This window comes from Talpa occidentalis, unplaced genomic scaffold, assembly GCF_014898055.3.
Source record: "Talpa occidentalis isolate TD23 unplaced genomic scaffold, MPIMG_talOcc4v2.1 talOcc4.9, whole genome shotgun sequence".
Lineage (NCBI taxonomy): Eukaryota > Metazoa > Chordata > Mammalia > Eulipotyphla > Talpidae > Talpa > Talpa occidentalis.
The window spans coordinates 110,347,608-110,373,625 of NW_023605305.1; the positions used below are offsets into that span (position 1 = coordinate 110,347,608).

Sequence of the window (26,018 nt, forward strand, 5' to 3'; positions counted from 1 at the left end):
GTTTTTTTTGCATTGCACTTATATTTTATATGTAGCACTTACTTACATACATGTCCTACTCCCAACCTAATAAGGAGATTATGATGCATTTATCTTTGCATTTCTCTAGTAGCCAGTGAAGTACTTACTTTATAGATAGATGACAAGAATTCTGGATAGTAATTAATATTTGTTGAGAACCTCCTATTGAGGTATGCTGTGAATAAATTTAAATCAATTAAATATGATTAGCGTGGCTTCTATCTAAAATAGTCTGAGCTGAAAATTCTTTAACCTAGAGTTCTCACATAATGTTTAATAAATCAAGCCTTGATACTACCAATCTTGAAATTCTGAAGATTAAACTATAATTTTAGTGAATATTCCTAAAGCAGGTCTCTCACTCACACTTTAGTTTCACCAGGATAAGTGATTAGAACTATGTTAATAACAATAAAACAACTATTTATACAGCTTCTTCTTCTAATGCCTTACTTTATATCACATTTATTCTTTTCAAGTGGAAGAGAATATATCTAATTTTTAGTGTTTAACTTCAGTTTGATAATATACTTAAACATGGGTACCGAGTGAAAAATGAGGTTGCTAAAGGTTAATGTTTTAACGCTTTTAATAACTACTAGTGTCACATCTGCATTTTGTCAAAATGATACAAATTCCCTGTGGCAGGACTCAGCAGAGCAGCTAACAAATGAATTACTTGAGTTAGTGGGAAAAAAAAAAAAGACAAGAAAGAACAACTATCTTCCTCTATAGGCAATTTTAAATATACCCATTCTCTCTCTGGCATTAATAAAAAGAGAAATATCAAGTAATCATAAACACGACATTAAAATGTGAAAAATTTGTAATTCTTATAGTTGAGCTTGAGCTGATCTGCCATGTGTTCTTATACAAAAAGATGGATTTAAAAAAAAAAACAACAAACAGGGCCTCCCCAGGTGGTGCAGCGGTTGAGCACTGGGTTGCAAAGCTGCCCGCAGCCTCTGCAGCACCGGTTTGATCCCTGGCTGCCGGCGAGGGTCCCACATGGCACACAGACCCCTCCTGCCGCCCGCTGCTCCCCTCTGCAGTGTACTTCATCAGTCTGTCTGTTCTGCTCCCCACTCTGGCTCTGGTGAATTCTCTCACCCTCCCGTGCTTCTGACTGTACCCAGTGCTTGTATAAATAAATAAATATTTTCTTTTTTAAAAAAGCCAAAAAACAACAAACAAACAAAAACAGTCCACACAGATCATGCACATTTCCATAATACTACATCAAATATAATATTGAATAAACAAAAGCAGAAGTAAAGTGAAAAGAAGTCTTAGAGTATTTAATTTTGTATTTCAAGATGCATATGTACAAAATATCTAAAAGTCTAAAATCAATGGTTTCATCAAATTTTTAGGTAGAGCTCAGTGTTATAGATGCTGATTTCTAAATTCTCCCCAAGATTTAGTTCTTTAATGCATACACAGAAGACTCACCTAGTCATTTAAACCACACATTTTCTCCACCCATCCCCTCTTAGAATAAGAACCCTTCATGGGTACTCACATACATTTGCCACTCTGGAGAAAAAGTAATATTTTTTCCTGCATATTTTTACTAGTATCATGGAAAGATATTAAACGTATTATTTCCCAATCTTTCTAGATAGAAAAATTGTAACTAGAACATTTTAGAAAAATTTCCTACCCTTCATGTTGAGATTGCTGTAAGATTTAATTTCTTCATTTGTTATTATATTAATATGACTTAAAAGTGTATAGTATTCTGCAAGAGCTGAATAAAGAAACTTCTCAAGAAGTTACTGCTATCAGGGACCATGCATTTTTTAATGATTACTTCATAAACTTATGCTAATCAATAAGATTTTGAAAATATATTGCTATAAGTAGGTAGAAAGTATCCTGCCATTGTCTGTACAGATGACCTTATTCTAACAGAGCTCACTATATTATTATACTAGAAACAACATAAAGTAAATAAGAAAATATTTTAGAAAAAGTATTAACTTTAGTTCATTTATTGAGTATCTTTCATGTATTAAACACCAGGGAAAATGTGCATGGTCTTTGCTTATATGTTAAACATCATTAATTGGTTAGGAAAATACAAATGAAAGCAATTATACCCAGTGAGATAAAGCATTAATAGGTATATAAACAAAGTGTCAATTACTGGTTTTCAGTTTTCCTCCTACAAAATGAGAATAAACAAATGTTGAATTCAAAACAGAAGATGTGAGATAATGAACTCCTGAATTGAGTATTCTGGAGTTCTTGAAAGCTAGAGGCATTATTTTATTACATCTTTACCTCTGGATAGTTAGCTCAGTTAGTTAGCATAGCACTTATACTATATTCATGCATTTTTTATTCAGTCATAGAAGAAATAGTTACTAAGCATCTGCTATGAGCCAGAACCTGCGAAGGTCATTGAGAAGATAAATAGGGAAGAAGATTGCCACAGACCAAGAGTCGAATGAAATAGTAATGAGAAAAAGATCATGGATTATATCACCCTATGATCCTATTTCTGTTCCATAGCTACAGATTGATCCTGTAGTCAGCAAAGCACAATTGTGAATGAGGAAATTTATGATCTGCTATTATCATAATTTATGTACATAAAACCACACCTCATTATTATTTCTTATATTCTGAATTAGCATTTTAGTTTTTTTACCTTACTTTTTCTAAGTTAATAAAATTCTAGACTTGTCAAAAATGAAGATTTGGGGAGAAAGGATTGTAACAGTGATACCAGAAGCTGAGTCCCAGCCACTAGACCACCAGGGAGCCATTCCTGCCTGGGAAACTAGGCCTGAAAACCTACAATTCCGTTATCAAAAGTGGAACATATTTTCCTATAAATCACTTAAAACTTTGTGACATTCTCATTAAATCCCAGTAAAACAATCTTAAATTAAAAATTTAAGTCTTATTTTGTTTTGGGACACATAAACTGATAATTTTGTTTACACAGTCTCATAAATATCTTAAAACTATCTACCCTGCTCTTTTTCACGGTCAACTAAAAATTAACTAGAATAGAAAATATTTTCTCTAAGGGTGGTTGGATTAAGAATCTGATTTTTATAATTTATGGATATAAATAAGCAACCAAAACTCAACTTTCTCACCACAATGGATAAGAAGCATTGTCAAAATAGTTACTCTTGTATAAAATATTTCAGATAACTATGCCAAAGAAATGCTGTAGGTCTTCAGGATTCTTTCATTATAAATGGAAAACAACAATAAAATTACTAGAAAACTCCTATAATTATTTGCAGTAGCTTTTAAAGAGCTGTTCCTTGGCTCATATTCTATTCTTTGTTTAAATTTTTGTTTGACAAGCATTTTATAAATGATAGGAGGAGGTGGTTTCTGTTTCATTAATGAAGCTGATAGTGGTTAATTACTAAAGTGCAATAAACAGTTCAAACCAGATCAAGAAGAAAAAGCCAATTAAGTAGAAATTATCCAGCTGTACTAAAGACGATTTCCTTTTACTATTGAAAACCTCAAAAATGTTTTAAAACACTTGAGAAAATAAAACAACCAAACCAGTTACCTTATAATTTTATTTCTTGCTGTTTCAGTTTGGAATTAAAAGCCACATCTAGTTTAGTTTTCGAATTCAGTGAAATAGCTTCAAAACACAAAATGGAATTTACTTGATCTTAACACGAAATGAAAATCAATACAACTTTAAGAGACATTCTTTTTGGTTGCTTAGTATGAACTAAAACTATAGAGTCTGGCTTTTCTTGTTTTTAAATTGAGATGAGATTCCTGTAACATAAAATTAACTTTTTAAAGTGAGCATTTCAGTGGTATTTACTATATTCACAGTATTGTGCAACTACCACCTCTGGTGGAATTTTCCTCACCCTAAAAGGAAATCCCAGACCCCTTTAAGCTTGGAGGTGACACAGCAGGGAGTATATTCTCCAGGTATAACCGTGTGATATCCATAGAAAGGGGAAGTTTCAGGTGCCCTGCCCCACCCAAGGAAGGGTAGAGCCGAGGGATAAAAAGAGCAAAGAGAGGAAGCAGAAACAAGCAAGAGAAGAAGGGAGAGAGATGGAGCAGAGAGTCATGTGAAGAAGCCTCGCTTACTTCTTGGCCTTGGATTTGTACAGGGACTTGGAGGACGTGGAAAGAGACACTTGAAGGAGGCAGAGACTTGGGTGAGAGAACTGTGGGGAAGCTGACAATGGCAGACTTTATCTTGACCTGTATTTTGATTTTGTTCCTTTGATCCCAGACAAGCTGGGCCCCTTCTGCCCCTTTGCTACAGGTCCTCACCAGAAGGTGTCTTGGCCTTGTGGCAAGCTTTTGAGCCTCAGTGGCCACGCTTTGGCCCTACCCTGTTTGACTGGGCATTTACCCACAAGGAGATGCGTAACTTGGTGTTTCGTGTGAAGACAATTATATCTATTCTTTCCTTTCTCTTGCCTTTATTGCGCGCTAATTGTATTAAAGTTCCTTTCTTTTTTTTTTTTTTTCTTAAAGATTTATTTATTTATGCATACAAGAGCTGGGGTATAGGCCAGAGGTACGGGGGTGAGAGGATACACCAGAGACAGAGTGGGGAACAGAACAGGCAGATTGTCTGAAGTACACTGCTGAGGGGAGCAGCGGGGGAGACAGGAGAGGTCTGCTGTGCCATGTGGGTTTCTCCTGGCTGGCCGTGGATCGAACTGGTGCTGCAGATTGTGGATTGCTTCATAGTGCTGTGCTTAATCTCCTGCACCACCAGGGAAGTCCTTCGAGTTCCTTTCTATCAAAGGCCTTATGCACTTATTAAGACTATGTTTTATATTGACATGGCAGATGGCAGAACCTATTTAGAGCAGATAGGTTGGTCGACCTGTAATAGATTTAGTGCCCAACGTAAAAGGGACATAAGCCATTCATGGTGTAACAGGGTGGTCCCAGGAAAGGGGGAGGTTCCCTGCCCCACCCAAGGGAGGGTGGAGCTGAGCAGGAAGAGGAGAAGCTGTAGAAGAGACTAAGGAAGGAAGCAGGATGGAGCCAGGAGACCTGGAGGAGGCGCATAGAGCCTAGAGACAAGTAAAGAAACTGCGCTTGTCTTTTGGTCGTGGACTGGGTGACACAGATGTGGGTGAGACCCGTGGGGAGGTGACCATGGCAGCTTTTATCTTGATGTTGATTTTGCTCTTTTCCTTCCGGGCTTGTCCGGTTGTTTGTGACCCTTTTCTGTGGGTCCCCACTGGAAGATGCTTTAGACTTGTAGCAGGCTTTGGGGCCTTGTTCTGGGCCGATCCCATATGGATGGACTTTTACCCACGAGGGGACGGGTAACTTTGGGTGCTTCATTTAGAAACTAGACTCTTTGCCTTTCCTGTATTGTTTCCTAGTTTTATTAAAGATCCTTCCCATTAGTCTCATGTGTTTTGTATTGATGCGGCGGATGGCCGAACCCATTTAGAATAGGCAGGTTTGCAGGGTTTGGGCTGCCCCTCTCCCTGTCCTATAACAATGGTTTGTCACCTCGTGGTGGAAGTTGGCTTCCCCATGACACTGGCTATCATTAGCGCAAATGTGTTTTGTGTTTCTCTAGTGTGTTTGTGTTTCATATATGTGTAGATTTGCTTCCTGAGATTAGAAAAGCTTGCACCTTATGTAAACTTTGTGTGTATGTGTGCAATTTGTTTCTTGTCCTTTGTTCAGAGGTTTGATTTTGTGGAAATTTTTCTGTGATAGCTAGTAGCTTTTCTCAACGATGCCTAGTGTTGAAACACGTGGCTAGAGCAAAGGTAGAATCTGCTCCAAAATGGTGCTTTCGTGTGCTTCTTTGGAACTAAATACGGTGCCATGACTTTGGACATCTGTGATCTCTACTAGTTTACAGGACTAATTAGCAATTCTGAAGATAGTGTTAGGTTTTGAAGTGACTTTGGGCTCTTAATTGTGACTATTTCCTGATCTATGCCTCAGGGGCTTTTGCAAACCAAAAATATTCAGTGGTGGTTTGAATTAGCAAATTTATGCTTCGGTGCTAAGGTGAAAGAAGTCTTGAGCAATAACTCTGAATGGTGGTCTTAACTGAGTCTTGGAAAATCTGGAGTTTTGCAAGGTCTGGATCAGAAAAATTAGAGCGTTTTTAATCTAGATTAAGTTTGAATGGGTTTCCTGCTGGGAATTTTTGGCTATACCATTTGTTTTGGGCATATTTGCCATTTGAATTCTTGGATTTGTTTGATTGCTGGGGGAAGACAAGATTTTAAGACTGTTTCCTATTGAGGAAGGTCTGTTTTGGAAAGCACTCTGTTTCATGCATGGGGTACTTGTATTAGGTTTTTTTTTTTTTTTTTTTTTTTTTTTTTTTTAAATTTTATTTATTTATTATTCATGCAAGCACTGGGTACAGTCAGAAGCACTGGAAGGTGAACGAATTCACCAGAGCCAGAGCGGGGAGCAGAGCAGACAGAAGGACCGAAGTACACTGCTGAGGGGAGCAGCGGGTGGCAGGAGAGGTCTGCGCACCATGTGGGACCCTCCTCCTGTGGCCGGGGAGCAGCCGGGGATTGAACTGGCGCTGCAGAGACCGCGGGCAGCTTCGCAACCCAGCACTCAACCGCTGCGCCACCGGGGAGGCCCTTGTATTAGGTTTTAATACCTGTGTGTTACTTAGTTTGGGGGATGTGATTTGTTCTTTGATGTTGCTCTTTCTGCTTCTGTTCTGGGGTGGCTGGCATAAGTAAGCAGATGACTCCCTTTTAATTGACAGTTAACTGTTGATATTGTTCTGTTTCAGGAAACCCAAGGATTGCATGCTTGGTGGCTAACAGATGACTCCTTTTGATCCAAAGTTCATTTGATTTTGCTCTTTCAGCTGCTGTACAGAATACCCCCAGATTGACTTCTAATGTGAGGGTTTGAACACTGAACAACCTAAAGTGATAAACAAGGATATGTATCCCCTTTGTAACTGTTCTAACTGAACTTTTCCATCCTGTTTCCAAAGTCTTAGGTTGACAATTGGAATCATTCGTGATGACTATTACAAGCAACACTCCATATTTTTTAGGAGTTTGAGATTTTTTTTTCCCCTCTGAGCCTCCAGAGGAAGACTGTAGTTGCATAAAATAATCCCATTTGGGATATCTGATAGCTAAGACAACTATCTGTTTATATGTTGTATGCCCATATGTCTTCCCCTAATTGTCTTGGCCTTTAAAGGATGTAAAATTGGTATAGATGGTGCCTATAGATATTTTGAGTTAGAAGATACAACAGGAACTGGTAGAAGTACTTCCAGAAAACATAATCTAGAATAATTTTTGGTTGATGATGGGAAACTAACTTGGAATTTAATGGGTTGTTTTGAAATTCTGCGGATAGTTTCTACTTGGGAAGTTTTTCTATTCTTGATAGAGGGACACATGTTGTTGACATCATTCCTTTACCTTTTCCTTCCTTTGTACCTGAGTCCAGAGCAGTGGCAGCCATCATGCGGTCATGACAGGATGAATACGGCACACAGAGAAGCGGGCTCTGATGTTTGGGTGCTAATTAATGCCTTTAGCTGCCTTCATCCAGATTTTCTGTTGTGGGGTGTGGGGGATAAAAAAGAAAGGATCACCTTTTCAACAAATGATGGTGGAGTAATTATTGAATATCTGCAGGCAAAAGAAAAAAAAGGAAAAGAACAGATGTTGCAGAAATACAAAAGATCATATTACTACAAATATCTCAATACAAACAAACTGGAGACAACGTGGAAGAAATGGACAAATTTTTAAATTCATACATCTTTCCAAGACTTTAAAAATTTTGTTCTTTTTTGTGTCTGTAATTAAAAGTGACACATTTGGTATGTTTATTAATGCTAGTTTCATTTAATAATATCAAAGGCATATAAGTTTCAACATTTTTAATTTAATTGGGTAGATTTTAGGTAGAATACAAATAGTTTGGGGTTCGGTATGAAGTGCTGAGATCTTGATTTAAATCTTTCATTTTATTGTGATTTTCTTTTAGGCATATTGTGCTAAGTGAAACCTGTCAAATAAATCTTTCTTTCAAAAATTGAAAACAGATGTACTGAAATACACTGCTGAGGGGAGCAGCGGGAGAGGCAGGAGAGGTCTGCTGCGCCTTTGGCCTGTATTCCAGTTCTTGTATGCATAAATAAATAAATCTTAAAAAAATTAAAAACTGAAAAGCATTAGTTCTCTTAAGGAACTAATGTTCCTGATACATAGAAGTTAAATTTTTCAAAAGTGTTATCAAGTATTACATGTTGGTTTCGTTATTTTGTGATCTAAGACTGCTAATAGTGTGCCATTTCTTTGAAGACATCATTTGGAGCCTTTTTGGAATATTTCAGAACAAACAAAATGAATTATAATGCTGTGATTGTCATTCTTTGGTTCACTGGTTAAAATTCACAGATATAAGACTCATTATTTAAAAATTAACAGAACTCCATGAGGACCCTTGAAGAATAAAATCAACAGTGTAGTTGTGAAGTCAGGAGCCAGAAATGGACTAAGGTAAGATGCCAGGAAACATAGAGGTGTCTCCTGAAGCTATGCTGTTAGTGGGAAAAAAGAACTGGGAAGGACTGAGACCGGAGTCTGGTCTGATAACACAGGTGAGTCATCAAGCCAGGTGAAGTATGACTAGAATAAAAGGAGTTTCAAGGCAGAACATGTTTGGAACCCTGCTTCCTTATAAATGCCTTAAAGGGATGAGACTGTGAGCTGGTAAATGTAAATGATACTTGTTTATGTAAATGATATAAAGCTTGTTTATGTAAATGATATAAAACAATCATGATGTAGTTTCTTCTTATCCTGTTCAGCTGCTTGTACTGTCATTGAATTTCATTTCTGCTATTTACTAGTGTGAGAACTTCATATTATCTATTTCATATCATTTATCTACTTAAGTTGCAGTTTTTCTTAGGCAAAAATATGTAAGGGTTGTATACATTGAACATTGTATCAGTCTATGAATTAGTATTTACATTTCTAATTGGCTTAACAAATTTTTTTTGTAGGTAATGTGAAGATAGGCTTCAAGTTGAATTGTTACAGCACCCATATTAGTGGAGATTGAGTTAATGTTTTTTTTCTTTCTGGTATGTACTACTCAGTAGAGATCTACTGTTTTGTAACCAATATGCGATAATGTCAAATTCAATCAACACAACAAAATATTTTTAAGTAAACAATAAAGGACTTTGGAGGAGTGAGACCTAAAGTTCCCAAAGGCCTCTGTCCCTGATGATCTGGTTATTATTTATGTCAGCTGTAAGTGCCCTCATTTTGACCCAAAAGATGATTGTGTGGGAAGTTTGTCTCTGAGATAGAGCTGAAGCTTTGCTCTGCAGAGTGTCTTGAATGTAAATATACCCCGGGCCCCTGCTCCACCCTTGATAAATAAGGAGAAGACACAGTTTTCTCTAGTTGGAAAGTTGAAGTCATTGCTAAATCTATGCTCACTCTGTGTGGAAAAGGATAATCTATAGTAATATTGAACTGTGAGTATTTTGTTTCCTCTAAAATAAGGGAATTTTATGCAAAGTTAAATATGAGTGTTAATTTTGTTTGTAATTTACTTTGAACTGATTAAACTATAAAATGTTTCAAAAAGGATTTTTGAGATCTTTAGTTTCCACTGTCATTTAGTTTTTGCAAAACAAATTAGCCAGTTGTTATTATGCTAGTCAAAAACTCTAAAAAGCATTTTCCCCTTGAAACTGAGGAATTTAACTAGCTAAAGTAGATACAGTAATTTGGTTCTCTGCTAAAGAACGATAAGGCAATTTTGGACTGTAGTTGGACTTGAGTTGGCATTTGATATTATAGGTAATTCCCTTTATAATGATATTTACCGTTATATTTTTAAAATGATACTTGCTTTTAAATCAAGAACTTATGACGGGATATATGTTATTTTTTTAAATAGTAGATTATATGCACATTTAAAGCAACTTTCAATTTAAATTTAAGTTTCTGGAGAAACTTCAAGAAACTTCTGCTTAAAATGCTATGATGATGTAATTTCAAAAGTTATTCCTTATTATGGAAATCAACACAAGATATATTTCAAAATTTGAATAATACACAATGTTAATTTTATAGTCATGAATTTTCTAAATATTTAATCTATTTTCTCTTTCTAGCTGTGAAAATTCCTCAATTTAATGTTACTTTTTTCATTTAAAAGTACATATGGACATGTATAATTCCATTTAGATGAAATGTTTAGAATGGGAAAATGGGAAAATTCATAGAAACCAAAAGGTGATTAGTGGTAGCAGAGAATGGGGAGTTATCTGGTTATGGATGTGGGATTTCATTTGGAGGATTAACAATGCCCTGGAATTTGATGGTGGTGATAGTTGCACACTGAAAATAGTCTAAAAACCACAGAATTGTACACTTTATTTTTTTATGATGAAATTTTTAAGGGAAGTGACTTTGGTTTACAACACTTAGTTTCAAGTTGTATACTCTAAGAGTGATTTTATGTAATGTAAATTACATATTTTAAACTGTACAATAAAGCTATAAGTGAAGAAATGTAAAATCTTCCCTGTATTCTAAAGTTAAATGATAAATTCTTATAAAGGAATCAGAAAGTCTTAATTTGTGTGGTTATTCAAATATGCATTTTTTCATTTCCCCTGGTTTCAATAATCTCAGAAGCCCTACCATGAAAAACATTTTAATAATTAACATTACATAGCACTATCATTCATTGATTTTTATGAGTGATTACTATGAAAATGAAAATGATTTTTCTTGTGAAACAACTTCCTTTTCAGTTATATCATTTTATGCAATGCTCCAGGTGACATTTCACACAAGTGAAAATGTGAAAACTGAATCTTTAATTCAGGAATCAATTATTTTAATTAAAATTTTAGATATATGAAGATTTATTAAAAACAATTTTTGTTAAGGCACTTATGCAATTAAATATCTTTTCTGTAGAATAACTATTGTACTCTGTAAAAATATGTTTTTAAAAAGATTTATTTATTTATGCATACAAGAACGGGGGTGTAGGCCAGAGGGACAGGGGGGTAAGAGGATTCACCAGAGACAGAATGGGGAGCAAAACAGGCAGATCTACTGAAAATTACTGCTGAGGGGAGCAGTGGGCTAGACAGGAGAGGTCTGCTGCATCATGTGGGTTAGCTCCCTGCTGGTGTATTGAACTCATGTTGCAGTGTCTGGCGAAAAGCTTGATAGTGCTATGACTTTAACCCTTGTGCCACCAGGGATGCCCTGTAAAAATAGTTTTTTAATAAAGTTATACTTGCTACAGGAAAAAAATATAGACTTTGTCTATGTCAAATTAATCCTCTTGATAAAAAGCTGTAGCTCTTAGCTAGGTTATTTTTGTTTTAAATAACTTTCGTAGGAAGGATAACAAAACAATCACTCCAGACTCATTGTAATTTATCACTTAGAATAGGAAATTTGATTATATACCTCTGAGTTATTAATACTTATGCGTTTTAAGATTAATTTTGGGCCTCCCTGGTGGTACAAGGGGTTAAGTCTCATCACTATCAAACTATCACCAGACACTGCAGCAGGAGTTAGATCCCTGGCCAGGGAGCCACCTACATGGCACAGCAGACCTCTGTTTCCCCCCCACCCCACCTCTGGCCTACACCCCAGTTCTTGCATGTGTAAGTAAATAAAATAAATCTTTTTTTAAAGAGAATTAATTTGATGAACAATTTTTTCTGAAAATTTTATTTTACTATGCATGAATATTATAATACTTCTGTAAAGAATTTAGATGTCTGAAGAAAAATTTAATTAGTGAAAAATTTTCTCTAGAAAACGCTATTACTAGGAACATATAAAAGATAAATATTTCGTATTTATCTTATTGGCTTATTAATGTTAATGCTATTTATATATATGCTCTAGAGTAGAAATAGTTCATAACCAATAAAAAGAGGTCTGTTTTAGTTAATATTTTTGGGCATTTATTAATATTGGAAAGACTTGGCTTTAGAGCATTATTACTTATGATATGAACCCCAACAGTGGCATTATTATAAGATATTTATGGCAGGATATTATCAATTTTGTTGTAATTTGCTACATATGATTTTTCATAGTTACATTCCTCAAATGAACTCTCACTATATCTAAGCAATACCAAATAACTTTTAACTTTCAGTCTTCAAATATATGAATCTTAATGGTAAAAGCAGTAATTTAAAAAGGATGAATAACAACTTCAAGTTTTCACATTCACTTTCAATTTTCTAAAATAGAATTAAGACTCCAAATTGAAAATTGGCTAGAACTAAACAGGATTATTGCTAAAAAGTAGCATACAAACTAAACCAATCACGTCCAGAATTCCTTTTATATGGACATCCATTTGACCTGTTGTAATGGAAATCAGGAGTATACACTGGCTGATCCTATTGATTTAAGTCCTTGCTTTTCAAGGAGAACTTAATATTGAGTTTGTACTTAGTTGGGGTACCATTTTCGGTCCCGTCCCATATATATATTTTTTATGTTTATTTATTTATACAAGAATGGGGTACAAGCCAGAGGTGTGGGAAGGTGAGAGAATTCACCAGAGACAGAGCGGGGAGCAGAACAGGCAGACGGACCAGACCTAAGACACTGCTGAGGGGAGCAGCAGGTGAGGCAGGAGAGGTCTGCTGTGCCATGTGGGTAGCTCCCTGGCCGGCCAGGAATTGAATCCGCGCTGCAGAGGCTGCGAACAGCTTCACGGCACTGCGCTCAACCAGGAGGCCCCCATTATTTATTCTTTACAACTGCTGCTCTGATATCCGAAGAGTGAAAGATTCAATACTTTTAAAGGAATGTAGATCTTATTAGATGATAAAGGAGACACATTTCAGAGTTATTACTATTTGAATCATCTTTATTTTTATAGAGAAATCTTAGCCGTGAACCCATCACATGAGTAATAAAATAAAAGACTTTTCTATTTAATTGCAGAAGCTATCACAGATATTTGTCTTGTGCATATCTTTTGGTATGATTTAAAACATATTTTCTTCATTTTTTTTTGTTTTTTAAAAGGGAAAACAGTTTTTATCTTTTCGCACAGAGGATGAAACTATAAAATAGGATGGAATCTGGAATGACCTTTATTTTCTTTTGATAACTTCTAATTTCTTAAACTGTAATTTCCTGTTTAATTCTATTTAAAGATACACTATTTTTAGAGTTCCTTCCTACGAAATAACAAATTAATAGTTTTTCCCACAAGGAATAATTTTTGATTTTGAATAATTTTCTTATATCAACTTATGATTTTTGGGTTTATTATTAAAAATAAAATACTTTCAGTAGTCAACAAACTACTTTTATCAGAGAAGCAGAACTAAAATTAATCTTAATGCTTAGCATATCCACAGTGCTATGGAAAATATTTACAGAGGTCTTAGATGATTTAAAAAAGTGCTATGAAAGTCATTTTTTTCCCTGTTATTTAATTTCCTTCATTAAAAAGCCTAATTTTTCTTCTTAATTCATCTTAATTTTGAACACTGAGATCCTGACACTATTAGAACAACAATTATGGGAATTGGTTATTAAGTCAAGAAATGTGCTGGATTTTTATATAATTAAACTCTTCCAACAACTTTGCTAAGAAGGTCTTACTATCATTCTACAACTGAGGAAACTGGGGCAAGGGAGGTTTGATAAATAACCCATAAATAATTTGGTAAAAGTATTTTATGAAGCCTGACTCCAAAGCTTTGTGCTTTCAAGAGCTACAATGATTATTATTAAGGTTTATTATTTGTAAGGAACTGAACAATAAGAAATTGTTGTGTAGATATGAAAAATTAATATTTTCCAGTTAAAGTATAAATATAAATGTCCCATGTAAATTCTATTGTGTTGTTTTTCAAAAATGGTATTGAGGGCCTCCCTGATGGCGCGGGCAGTTATTCGCCACACTGTGAGGCTGTCCACAGTCTCTGTAAGGCAGGTTCAATCCCGGCCGGCCAGGGAGAAACCCACATGGTGAAGCAGACCTCTCCTGTCTCACCCGCTGCTCCCCTCAGCAGTGTTTTTGGTCCGTCTGCCTGTTCTGTTCCCCACTCTGTCTCTGGTGAATCCTCTCACCCTCCTGTGCATCTGGACTGTACCCCCGGTTCTTGTATAAATAAATAAATAAATAAATTTTAAAAAATCTTAGAAAAAAAGGTATTGTATTTTAAAAATCACACGGATTTGGTAATTATACTTTCAAATAGTCTAAAAATTTTGTTTTCTTTAAGTTCTATTTCAGCATTTTTTGATGAAGAAGTAAAATTGGACCAGAGAATGGCAAATACTTATGTCACTGCATCTGATGGGTACTGTCTTGCTGAACAGGAGCAGTACTATGGTATGTAACAAAAACTTACTGTATAATAGTTAATAAAACTTTTTTTTGGTGGGAATTATGGTTAATTGCAGAGATTAAAAAATAGCAATGAACCAAAGACCTTAAACTATTCCTTACAAAAAAATAGAATTAATTTTAAGAATCAGTAATACTAAAATGTAACACAGAATCAAATATGAAGGAAAAACACAATAATTTGAAATCATATTGATTTAAAAAATAGAATTAGCATACTAATTGCAGTTATTTTTAGGAGCTAGCTGATGCTAATTCACTTGCAATTTAGTAAGTGTAACTCAGGAGCTGTTCAATATACTTGAAAATTTAAAATTAATATAAGATTCCTATCAAAGGGAAGGAAATAGAAATCAGAATGCAGGAGACAATAGGAACTTTCTCCAAAAAGAATAAGGTTATAGTATAAATTTAATTTTATAGAGGCATGTTTTATTTATTTATTTGTTTGTTTGTTCGTTTGTTTTGTTTATACATGCACTGGGGACAGTCAGAAGCGCGGGAGGGTGAGAGAATCCACCAGAGCCAGAGCGGGGAGCAGAGCAGGCAGAAGGACCGAAGTACACTGCTGAGGGGAGCAGCAGGCGGCAGGAGAGGTCTGCGCACCATGTGGGACCCTCCTCCGGTGGCCGGGGAGCAGCTGGGAATCGAACCGGCGCTGCAGAGGCTGCGGGCAGCCTCGCAACCCAGCGCTCAACCGCTGCGCCACCGGGGAGGCCCTAAATTTAATTTTAATTGCCATTTTCTTTTAATTTGAACTCTAATTTTAATGTCAATGGAACGTCAGCTGGTATTCTTCAATCTTGACATTCATCCAAAAAAGGTCCTCTTTAACAAAAAGTTACATTGCTTCTACCAGCTCTCCTTCTTACATCATGCTCTTCTATCAGAATATATCAACCTTATATCCAGGTTAACATTGGGCTGGATGCTATAAGATTGCAAATGGAATAAAAAGTATACTGTTTATCAGGTTTTTTTTTAAAGATTTATTTACTTATATAAGAACTGGGGTATAGGCCAGATGTGTGGGAGGGCGAGAGGACCCACCAGAGCCAGAGCAGGGAACAGAACAGGCAGACTGACGAAATACACTGCTGAGGGGAGCAGCAGGAGAAGCAGGGGAGGTCTGCTTGCCATGTGGGACCCTTGCCTGCTGGCGGGAATCGAACCGGTGTTGCAGAGGCTGCAGACAGCCCCATAGTGCTGGGCTCAACCGCCTGCGCCACCAGGGGAGGCCCTGTTTATCAGTTTTGATGGTAGAATTTGAGGATCAGACTAAGTCTAATCACCTGGTGAGTCAACACTATAAAAACTACAAATATTACTAGTTACAGATGCAGAATAACTAAGTATTCCTCCATCATTTTGGAGTCAATTCTCTGAATTTAGAGCTCTTAATTCTCCAGAAAGCAAAAGTAAGCTGTTGTTTTGGAGCGCATAGTAATAATGAAGTTTCATTGTATAGTTTATCTGTGCTTTTACATACCATATTTTGTTTCATTCTTCTAGTAGCCCTGTGGTGAATTCATCTCCAGGTAATTGCAACACAGCAAAGCAAACAAAAAAATCTAGTAATTTAAATCAGGTTTACAAATGGCAAAGGAGGGTAGGCTATTAAGATATTTTAAATGGTGGTTTCAAAAAAAATTATGTCTTGAAATAGCCAGATAACTGGTAAAATTGTACTTCAGTTTAGGGGGTGGGTGGGATGATTCATTCATTCATCTTTCTGTGGAACTGATTGCATTGAAAGTAGTGACCCATAATAAGAGCAATGCAGAAAATGGGGAAAATGTTCTTCCACTCCAGACTCTGGGTGATACTCATTTGTGCTTAAGAAGGGAGGATGGGGGGCCTCCCTGGTGGCTCAGACGGTTGAGCACAGTGCTGTGAGGCTGTCTGCAGCCTCTGCAGTGCTGGTTTGATCCCCGCCGGCCTTGGAGCAACCCACATGGCACGGGAGACCTCTCCTGTCTCGCCCGCTGCTCCCCTCAGCGGTGTATTTTGTCAGTCTGCCTGTTCTGTTCCCCGCTCTGTCTCTGGTGAATCCTCTCACCCTCCCTCTAATCCGGCCTGTACCCAGGTTCTTGTATAAATGAAATAAATCTTAAGAAAAAAAAAAAAAGAAAAAGAAGGGAGGCTAGATTGGTAGGTAAGCCATTAGCAATTATTGCCCTTTCTCCCAGCTCCTGAGCAACCTCTCCATACCTCTGGGAAGGCAGCACTTTTCATGCATTGCAATTCAATTTACTATCTGCTTCTCATGATGGACGGCAAGTCCGTGGGATAGAGTTGGCATATTGGACTACCTCTGTTGGATATAAAGCTCTTTGAAATTTGAAAACAAATATGAAATTTTGACTTTTGGCCATGTGTTCTTTTTTGTTAAAAAACAAAAAAACAACTAGATATTTTGCCAGAGGAAATCAACTATCAATTGAATGACACTGATTTCCAAGAATCACCTTATTGCCAGTATTCTACTGTCCAGTTTCCGTCAGCTCTGCTGTCACCATCTTTACCAAGGCATTTCAACACTTACAGCTTGGATTTACAGTTCAGCGGTGGAGACTATGGACTTGGTTATTGTGAACTAAATAAACCTACGTATGTGGTTGCCCTTGATGCTGAAGATGGATATCCTGGAATCAAAAGGTCCAGACTAACTCATTCTTCCATACGAATTAAGGGACAGGAAGAATTCTGTGTAGTTTGTGGTGATAAAGCCTCAGGATATCATTATAACGCGCTTACTTGTGAAGGTTGCAAAGGTAAGGATAAAGTTAAAAATGCCTAAAATCCCAGTGTTCACTGGAGAGAGATAAAATGTTATTATTATTTAAAATGTGAAAATATAAAACAAGGGAGAATCATTGATATGTTAAAGGTGATCAGTTTGTTGGATCAAAGACTTGAAAATGGAATGTAATAAAATTTGGTTCAGTTTTCATTTCATTTTTGATCCACACTTATATTTTATATTTAAATAAAAGCCAATGTTTATTGAGCAGTTTTCCACTTTTTTAGATGAATCTTATGTTAGAATAGAATACAATCTTTAAAAAGATTTGAACGATTACATCTTCTCATGTGGCTGATAAAAATTCATGTTTTAGAAAAATGAAACTAAATGACTTCTACGATTCTTTTTTTGGAATGTTGTTTTGAAAACAAACGGGAGTGGAGATTGTTCTTAACAATGTCATTTTCAAAGAGTAAAGCAATCTTTGATGAAGTCTGAGGTTTTGAAACATTTCTGCGTTGTTTTGATTCACAAACCTAATATTGGGATGGAACCTGGAAATGATTAGAACAATACAGCCCTAGGTAGAAGTTCAGTGTGAAGTTTTACTGTTCAAATCTCACAACTCAACCTTGCAAAGAATAGCCAAGTTTATGCCCACAATAAATGAAGTACCAGTTCAATGAATAGCTGGCAAGTATATGTGTACTTTAAAAAGTGATTATTGAAAAAAAGAACCTTGAAATAGAAATATTAAAAAGGAGAGGGTCAAAACAATGATCTGGATAAACAGGCATTAAAAACCAAGGGAAAAACATTTTATGGAAATAATTTAGTTGATTACTTTAATATGAAGGTATATATGAATAAGAACAACAATTAAAAATACCTAATAGTAAAATTAAAAATTTTTTTATTAGGTTTTTTTCGTCGTAGCATCACCAAAAATGCTGTATATAGGTGCAAGAACGGTGGTCATTGTGAAATGGACATGTACATGCGTAGGAAGTGTCAAGAGTGCAGACTGAAAAAGTGTAAGGCTGTAGGAATGTTGGCAGAATGTAAGTGCCACTATGTTTTTTGACGATTCTAGTTTTTCTTACCTTATTCAGAATTTAATACATTCTATTCGTGTTGTCATTTTGAAGATCAATATACATTTTGGATTTAAGGTATTTGTTTAGCAGCTTTGAAGTTAGAAGAGTTAACCAATCCAGGTAAGTGTTTCTGCATACCACATTCTATATTGTATTGCTCTAACTTTGGTTAATAATCATATTTTCATTTTTAATTGGAAATCCTTTTTCACATTACTTAATCCAAAATTATGTCATGATCTAGAAAGAGCAGAATTTTAGAGTAACAATGCCCCCTTTTCTGTCTTGTATCTTTAGAGCGTACATGATACCTGGGTTGTGGACACTGCTAACAACATATAGGTGTCAAGCTCAGCTTAACAGGCAGAAGAGTAACTAAGTTTTTTAAGACCCTTCTATGTTCATTGTGATTTTTAAATTTTATTTATTTTATATTTTTTAAGATTTTATTTATATATTTATTTATACAAGAACTGGGGTGCAGGAAGGTGAGAGGATTCACCAGAGACATTGTGGGGTGCAGAACAGGCAGACACACTGAAAGCACTGCTGAGGGGAGCAGTGGGTGCAACAGGAGAGGTCTGCTGTGCCATGTGGTTTGCTCCCTGGTGGGCTGGGAATTGAAACTGTTGCAGAGGCTGCAGACAGCTTCACAGTGTACAAATTACATGATGTCATTTGATCCTCATAGTAATACTAAGATTTTGGCATTATTTCTTCAATTTCTCCTATTACCCAGGGTTCAAAATCTGATAGTAATTTAAACATTCATTTTTCTTTATAGAGTATGCTTATGTTTTCTTTTATGTCTAATATAGCCTTATGCAAACTTTTATTATCTTGCACTTATACCATTTTATTAATTTTATGGCCATTTGAACTTTTTCTCATTTATTTCAATCTACTTTCAACTGCTGTAATAATCTTCAATTTTGATATTGCGTTATTCAATATACTCTTGCAATGCAATGTTTTGTTTATATTGTACTGCAATACCAATGCAATGTTTTGTTTATATTATACTACTTATTATAATAAAGTTCCAACCCTTCAAAGTTCTTTACCAAAATGATTCCTAATATATTAAATTCTGGGGTTGGAGTCGATTTTTTTTTTTTTTTTTTTTTTTATAGAGGCATGCTTTATTTATTTGTTTGCTGGTTTGTTTGTTTGTTTTGTTTATACATGCACTGGGTACAGTCAGAAGCGCGGGAGGGTGAGAGAATTCACCAGAGCCAGAGCGGGGAGCAGAGCAGGCAGAAGGACCGAAGTACACTGCTGAGGGGAGCAGCGGGCGGCAGGAGAGGTCTGCACGCCATGTGGGACCCTCCTCTGGTGGCCGGGGAGCAGCCGGGGATCGAACCGGCGCCGCAGAGGCCGCGGGCAGCTTCGCAACCCAGCGCTCAACCGCTGCGCCACCGGGGAGGCCCCTGGAGTCGATTTTTTAAAGTTATTAAAACTAACGTGAATCCTTTACTTTATCCACATCTGCTTTGGCTGCTATAACAAAACACCTTTGTCTCTCATCATAAGGAAAGAACTTAGGGCATTTAAAAAATCATAAGATATAGTTCTGATCTCATGCTTTAAAAAACAAGGATAAAGACACATAGATAAGGTTGTTCAACTCCTGTACCAATTGATATTCTATGTTGCTTCCAAGATAAAATATGGAAATTTCTCTAATAAAATGGTTTAACTTTACAATTGGAGATGCAAAATTAATTTTTAATTTATGGCTAGGATGACTATATAATTTTAAGCAGATAATTGTCAAAAGAAAGGAGTAAGTAGTGTAGTAAATTTAATTGTGTACATAGTTGCTTCAGAAGAAGGCTTCTTTGTAAAAAAAAAAGACAAGTCTATGATCATATATTTGCACAAAATAAGAAAAATTTCTTCAAATCCTGTAATATTATTTGCTTACCCAGGACATTTCATAAAACTTTTGTAATATCACAGGTTTGCTCACAGAAGTCCAATGCAAATCGAAGAGACTTCGAAAGAACTTTAAGCAGAATAACTCTAACATCAGCGTAGAAGAGGAGAGGGCAGACAAGCTGGTATCATCTACCACGTCTGGGAAAGTGGTAAGACATTTCTCATAACATTTTTTATTTCTATAACAATGATGTCTTGTTTAATAAATATGTGTTCTTGGTTCCCTCCTATATTTTCTTACAGATTCAGGAAAGCATGGAACTAACTCAAGAGGAATATCAGTTCATTAACAACATTGTGATTGCTCATCAAAAATATACAATTCCTTTAGAAGAAACAGAGAAATTTGTATGTGTTCCTTAGTGGCAAGAAATCATTCATAATTCTGTTAGAGAATAGGAGCATAAACATAACAGTTTAAATTTTAAACAGTTATTTGAAAGGAAGTAAAGTTTATTAATCATGTCTTTGTGTTGGTTAGCTTCAGGAATATGCAAATCCTGAACTGAGCTTTTTACGACTCTCAGAGACAGTTGCACTGCACATACAGGGGTTAATGGATTTTACGAAGGGACTCCCAGGTAATCATTTCACTTTTGGGAAGAATTCATTTAAAACTTTATTTATTTTAAATAATTTTTTTAGAGAGCTAACATTGGTTTACAACTTTACACATGATAACAGAAATATAGGATTCCCACCTCTTCGGGTGGATGTTACCACATCACATTCTCTACCAAGGTCTTAGAATCCTTAATTTGAAGAAAGTTCCTTGTTTTATATTTATTTTTTTATTAGAAGAATGGAGGTGTAGGCCAGAGGCATGGGGCTTAAGAGGATCCACCAGAGACAGAGTGGGGAGCAGAACAAGCAGATTCACTGAATTACATCATTGGGGGGAGCAGAGGGTGAAACAGAAGAGGTGGGCTGTGCCATGTGGTTTAGCTCCCTGTCAGGGGATCGAACTCAGGTTGTAGTTGTGACAGTGCTGAGGCTTAACCACTAGGCCACCAGGGAGACCCAGAAAGTTCCTTGTTTTAAAGGAAGTGGACTTTTAAAGAAAATAACCTCTATTTTTCTACCAAACTGCTTCTAAATGCAAAAAATTTATTTTATCAGCTTTAATCAGATGGGCAAAAATGTATATATTTTAAAATATTCAAATGACAAATATTCAAATTCTTCATCTGAAAATTATCTTTTCATCATCTAATATTTCAAATAATTATGTGATATTTTCTTAAAGGATTTGAAAATTTGACCAAAGAGGATCAGACTGCATTATGCAAGGAATCAAAAACTGAAGTGATGTTCCTTCATGTGGCCCAACTTTACAGTCAGAAAGCATGTCTCTCATCAACTTCTGAACATGGAAAAGGTGGATCTTAATGTTTGTAGTACTACTGAATTTAGTAACAAACTATGTAACATTATTACATAGTTTACATAGTTACATAGACAGTAGTTTTTTTCTTATGTTTTTATTTATCTAATTTGTGTATGACTAAGAACGTCATAATAGATGTTTACAATAGTTTTCCAATTCATTGGTCTAGCTTTTTTGGCTTTTCTTCTAAAGAAAGCTACTCTATAGAATCATGGAAAACACATTTTTGGAGTGTCTACTATGTAATTTTTATATAAAATATGAACTAATCTGGCCTCTTAGTCATTTTTTTAAAGATTTATTATTTTTTATTTATGCATACAAAAACTGGGGTATAGGCCAGAGGTAAGGGTGGGGTGAGAGGATTCACCAGAGACAGAGTGGGGAGTAGAACAGGGAGACCCACAGGAAAACACTGCTTAGGAGAGCAGTGGGAGAGACAGGAGAGGTCTGCACCATATGTGGGTCAGCTCCCTGGCTGGGTATCAAACTCATGCCGTAGTGTCTGGCAATAGCTTGTTAGCACTGAGACCTTAAGCCCTGTGGCACCAGGTAGGCCCTTAGTAATAATAATTTTAAAGCTACCATTTGTTGGGAATGTTTCCTAACAGAGATTAGAGAGATTGCTTTTATTATCTATACAAATATTTAAAAAAAAACAAATTTTACATTTTTCCCTTTTACTAGGTACCATGAAAATATCAAATCATTCAGCTCATTCACTGAATTTTCATGATCAGAGTGGTGATAGAAGTGTTATTTATTCTATGGAAACAATATACAATGGAGGTTGTCTTTCAACTGGACTAACTGGTAATGTATAAATTACAAACTATTGGGTGGAAAAGATTGGTCAGATCTATTATTTTATTTTGTTACCGTGCTTTGAGAAAAAAAGGTAATGACAATATGTTTGATTCTTCATTATGGACTGATGAAAATACATTTGATATTAATCTTTTTTAGGGATTGCTGAGGAATTTATTACTACACTGTTCTACTTCTACAAAAGAATGAGTGAGCTTAATATTACTAATACTGAATATGCTCTGCTTGCAGCAACAATTGTATTTTTTTCAGGTAAAAATGATTTATGAGTAAAAACTTGGTTTGTTTGGCAATGAAAACATGAGGAAATGATGGAAATCATTTTTCTTTATCTTATACCTAAATCAAACATGCAACTTTAGCCTCAAAATATACCTAGAACTCAATTACTTGTCAGGTTAATCCAAAATACTGCCTAACTTGCTTTCCTGCTTCTGCCCTAGTCTATTTTCCTTTTTTTTTAAAGATTTATTTATATATGCATACAAGAGCTGGGGCACAGACCAGAGATGCTGGGGGTGAGAGGATTCACCAGAGACAGAGTGGGGAACAGAACAGGCAGACTGACTGAAATACACTGCTAAGGGGAGCAGTCAGTGAGTCAGGAGAGGTCTGCTGCACCATGTGAGTTCCTCTCTGGCCCGGCAGGGATCAAACTCATGCTGCAGAGGCTGCAGATCACTTCATAGTGTGGTGCTTAACCCCTTGCGCCACCAGGGAAGCCCCCTAGTCTATTTTCTATACAGTAGCCACAGTGATTCTTTGGAAACATTAACCAGATCATCTCATTCTTCTGCTCAAAACCCTTCAATGGCTTTTTCTTTTATACAGAGTAAAACCAAAGTTCTCTCTTGCCTCCGACTATCCTTTTTGCTTGCATCACAGCCACATTGCGTTTGATGTATATGATCCTTGAAAATTTAAGCAGATTCCCTTGACAAGTTCTACTATACTTGATAAATATATTTGGAAAGTTTTTTCCCCATATAGCTAGTTCCCTCCTTCACCATCTTGGATCTCTGTTAAATGCCATCTCTGATTATCCCTTAGAAAATAGCTACTACCCATCATCTTAAATTCTTATACCTTTATTTTTCTCTATGAAAGTTGTCACAGTCATATATATTTAAAAAATCTATATATGTCTCTTTCCTCATAGTGAAGGTAGGAAATTTTGTCTGGATGAATGAATAAATATACTTAACAATTAAGGAATTTGTGGTTGCTCTTATATTTTACAGCCATAGGTTTAAGAAGGTATGCCATTTTCTTAGTGATGACCTTCAGGGAAAATCTCTAAGTTTCAAATAATCTTGAAACTTAATCTTATATTCTTATAACTACTAATTGACCCTTCTTTTAATATTTGACTCATGGAGATTACTTCTCTAAGTTTTAGTAGATCATCTGAAAAGTGGTGGTAATAATAGAACTAACTTTATAGAGTATTAGGAAGATTAAAGAAGCTATTGCAGCAAGTTACTTAGCATAATATCTGGCATATATTAAGGTGTAGAAACTATTTGCTATTTTTATTATTTAAAAACTTTTTAAATTAAAAAAAAAAGATTTATTTATACATACAAGAGATGGGGTATAGGCCCAGAGGTGCTGGGGTAGGGGGGCATCGGGGTGAGAGGATTCACCAGAGACAGAGTGGGGAGCAGAACAGTATTGACTGAAATACACTGCTGAGGGAAGCAGCAGGCGAGACAGGAGAGGTCTGCTGCGCCATGTGGCTTAGCTTCCTGACTGGGGATCGAACACATGCTGCAGTAGCTGCTGATAGATATCTTGATAGTGCTGAGACTTAACCCCTTGTGCCACCAGAGAGACCCCTAAAAACTATTATTTTAATTGAATTCATTACCATTGTTTTGTATTCATTAAGGTGTATCTTATGTTTTTCAGATCGTCCATGCCTTACAAATAAGCAACATGTGGAAAATTTACAAGAACCAGTCTTACAAATTTTGTACAAATATTCAAAAATTTATCATCCAGAAGACCTACAGCATTTTGCCCATCTCATAGGGAGGCTCACTGAACTGAGAACACTGAATCACAACCACTCAGAAATACTTAGCACTTGGAAAACAAAGGACCCTGGATTGGCTAGTTTGTTCTCTGAGAAATGGGATTTGTATTCCCAGTGCTGAAATTTTAAAATGTTGTGGTTTATCTGTAAACTTCTTAAATCTAGGTTGCTTATCCTATCATCATAGAATAACCAAGTTGAAAAACAAGAACAGGATTGCTATGTTACTAGTATAGCAATTTTGCCCAAAATGGACACCATCAGTGCTCATCAAATGTTGTGGAACATAGGTCTGCCACCAGAGGGACTTCTAGGTTCTTTTCAAGATTCAACTAAGAAGCTATGGCTTATTTTTACTGCATGGTTCCTTCAAAAGGGAATAGTACAAAATTAGAGTTCATACCCCAAGAGACTTTTCTTTTTCTCATTTTAGTAGAAAATGGGATGGAAATATAGAGACATTGAGAAGGCTGTTAATTATGTAACCAGAATAAAGGTAATTTGGCCAGATTAATGGGTAAGGGACATTTAAACATATTCCTGTTAAAGCATTTTGTGAATTATTAAAGAGGAACCAAATTTTCTGTTATACTTTTTCTTTTTTAAAAGATTTATTATTTATACATACAAGAGCTGAGGTACAGGCCAGAGGTGTGGTGGGTGAGAGATTCACCAGAGACAGAGTGGGGAACAGAACAGGCGGATTGAATGAAATACACTGCTGAGGGGAGCGGTGGGAGAGACAGGAGATGTCCCCTGTGCCGTGTGGGTTGTTCCCTAGCCGGCCAGGGATCGAACTCGTGCTGCAGAGGCTGAGGATTGTTTCATAGTGCTGTGCTTAACCCCTTGTGCCACCAGGGAGGCCCTCTGTTTTATTTTTCTTAATGTTTTTAGATAATGAGATTTTTTTTATAAGACCAAATAAAAAATTTGTGGTGACAAGATATTGAAAAAATCAAAATGACAAATCATGAAAACATTTTAACATGTATTGGAAAATTAGTACAATTTACTGCTCATTTTGGTAGACAATATTTAAAAATTTTTGTCAAGACGTTTTATAGAAAAATAAAATTTGTAGAAACCTGAAATATCTCCACAAATATTTTACATTTTTTAATATTTATTTTATTTATTTATGCATACAAGAACAGGGGTGTAGGCCAGAGGTTAGGTGGTGGTGAGAGGATTCACCAGAGACAGAGTGGGGAGCAAAACAGGTAGATCTACTGCAATACACTCAGGTGAGTCAGGAGAGGTCTGCTGTGCCATGTAGGTTATCTGCCTGGTGGGGGATCGAACTCATGCCACAGTGGCTGCCCTAGCTTGATAGTGCTGAGACTTAACCCCTGTGCCTCCAGGGAGACCCTCCAAAAATATTTTAATCCTTGCTAGGACAGGTTATAAATTACACATTAAAAATTTCAAGTGAAATAGATGAAATTGAGAAATTCTATGGTGCCACCATTGTTTTGAAAGACTGGATGTAAATAAATAAACTGGTGAATTTAATACTAGTAGCACCATTTGGTTTTCGATAAAAAAATAAATTCTGTAGTTAAAAATTTCAGTTGT

General features: G+C 36.0%; 1 protein-coding gene across 3 annotated transcripts; it reads left to right on the forward strand.

Moving 5' to 3' along the window:
• The first annotated feature begins 4,071 nt into the window (after positions 1-4,071).
• Positions 4,072-25,424, forward strand: LOC119236907 (bile acid receptor-like). 3 transcript variants are annotated; one of them, XM_054691042.1, is made up of 12 exons: positions 4,072-4,187; positions 9,032-9,112; positions 14,282-14,391; positions 16,818-17,180; positions 18,073-18,213; positions 20,212-20,339; positions 20,434-20,538; positions 20,672-20,771; positions 21,437-21,568; positions 22,265-22,390; positions 22,544-22,657; positions 24,317-25,424. In XM_054691042.1, exons 3-12 carry the CDS (start codon positions 14,328-14,330, stop codon positions 24,562-24,564), a joined length of 1,521 nt encoding a protein of 506 aa, XP_054547017.1. In that variant the 5' UTR covers positions 4,072-4,187; positions 9,032-9,112; positions 14,282-14,327; the 3' UTR covers positions 24,565-25,424. The 3 variants fall into 3 exon arrangements, with proteins under 3 accessions (XP_054547017.1, XP_054547018.1, XP_037356733.1); XM_054691043.1 differs by lacking the exon at positions 4,072-4,187 and adding an exon at positions 8,499-8,522; XM_037500836.2 differs by lacking the exons at positions 4,072-4,187; positions 9,032-9,112 and adding an exon at positions 9,382-9,514.
• Positions 25,425-26,018: the final 594 nt, after the last annotated feature.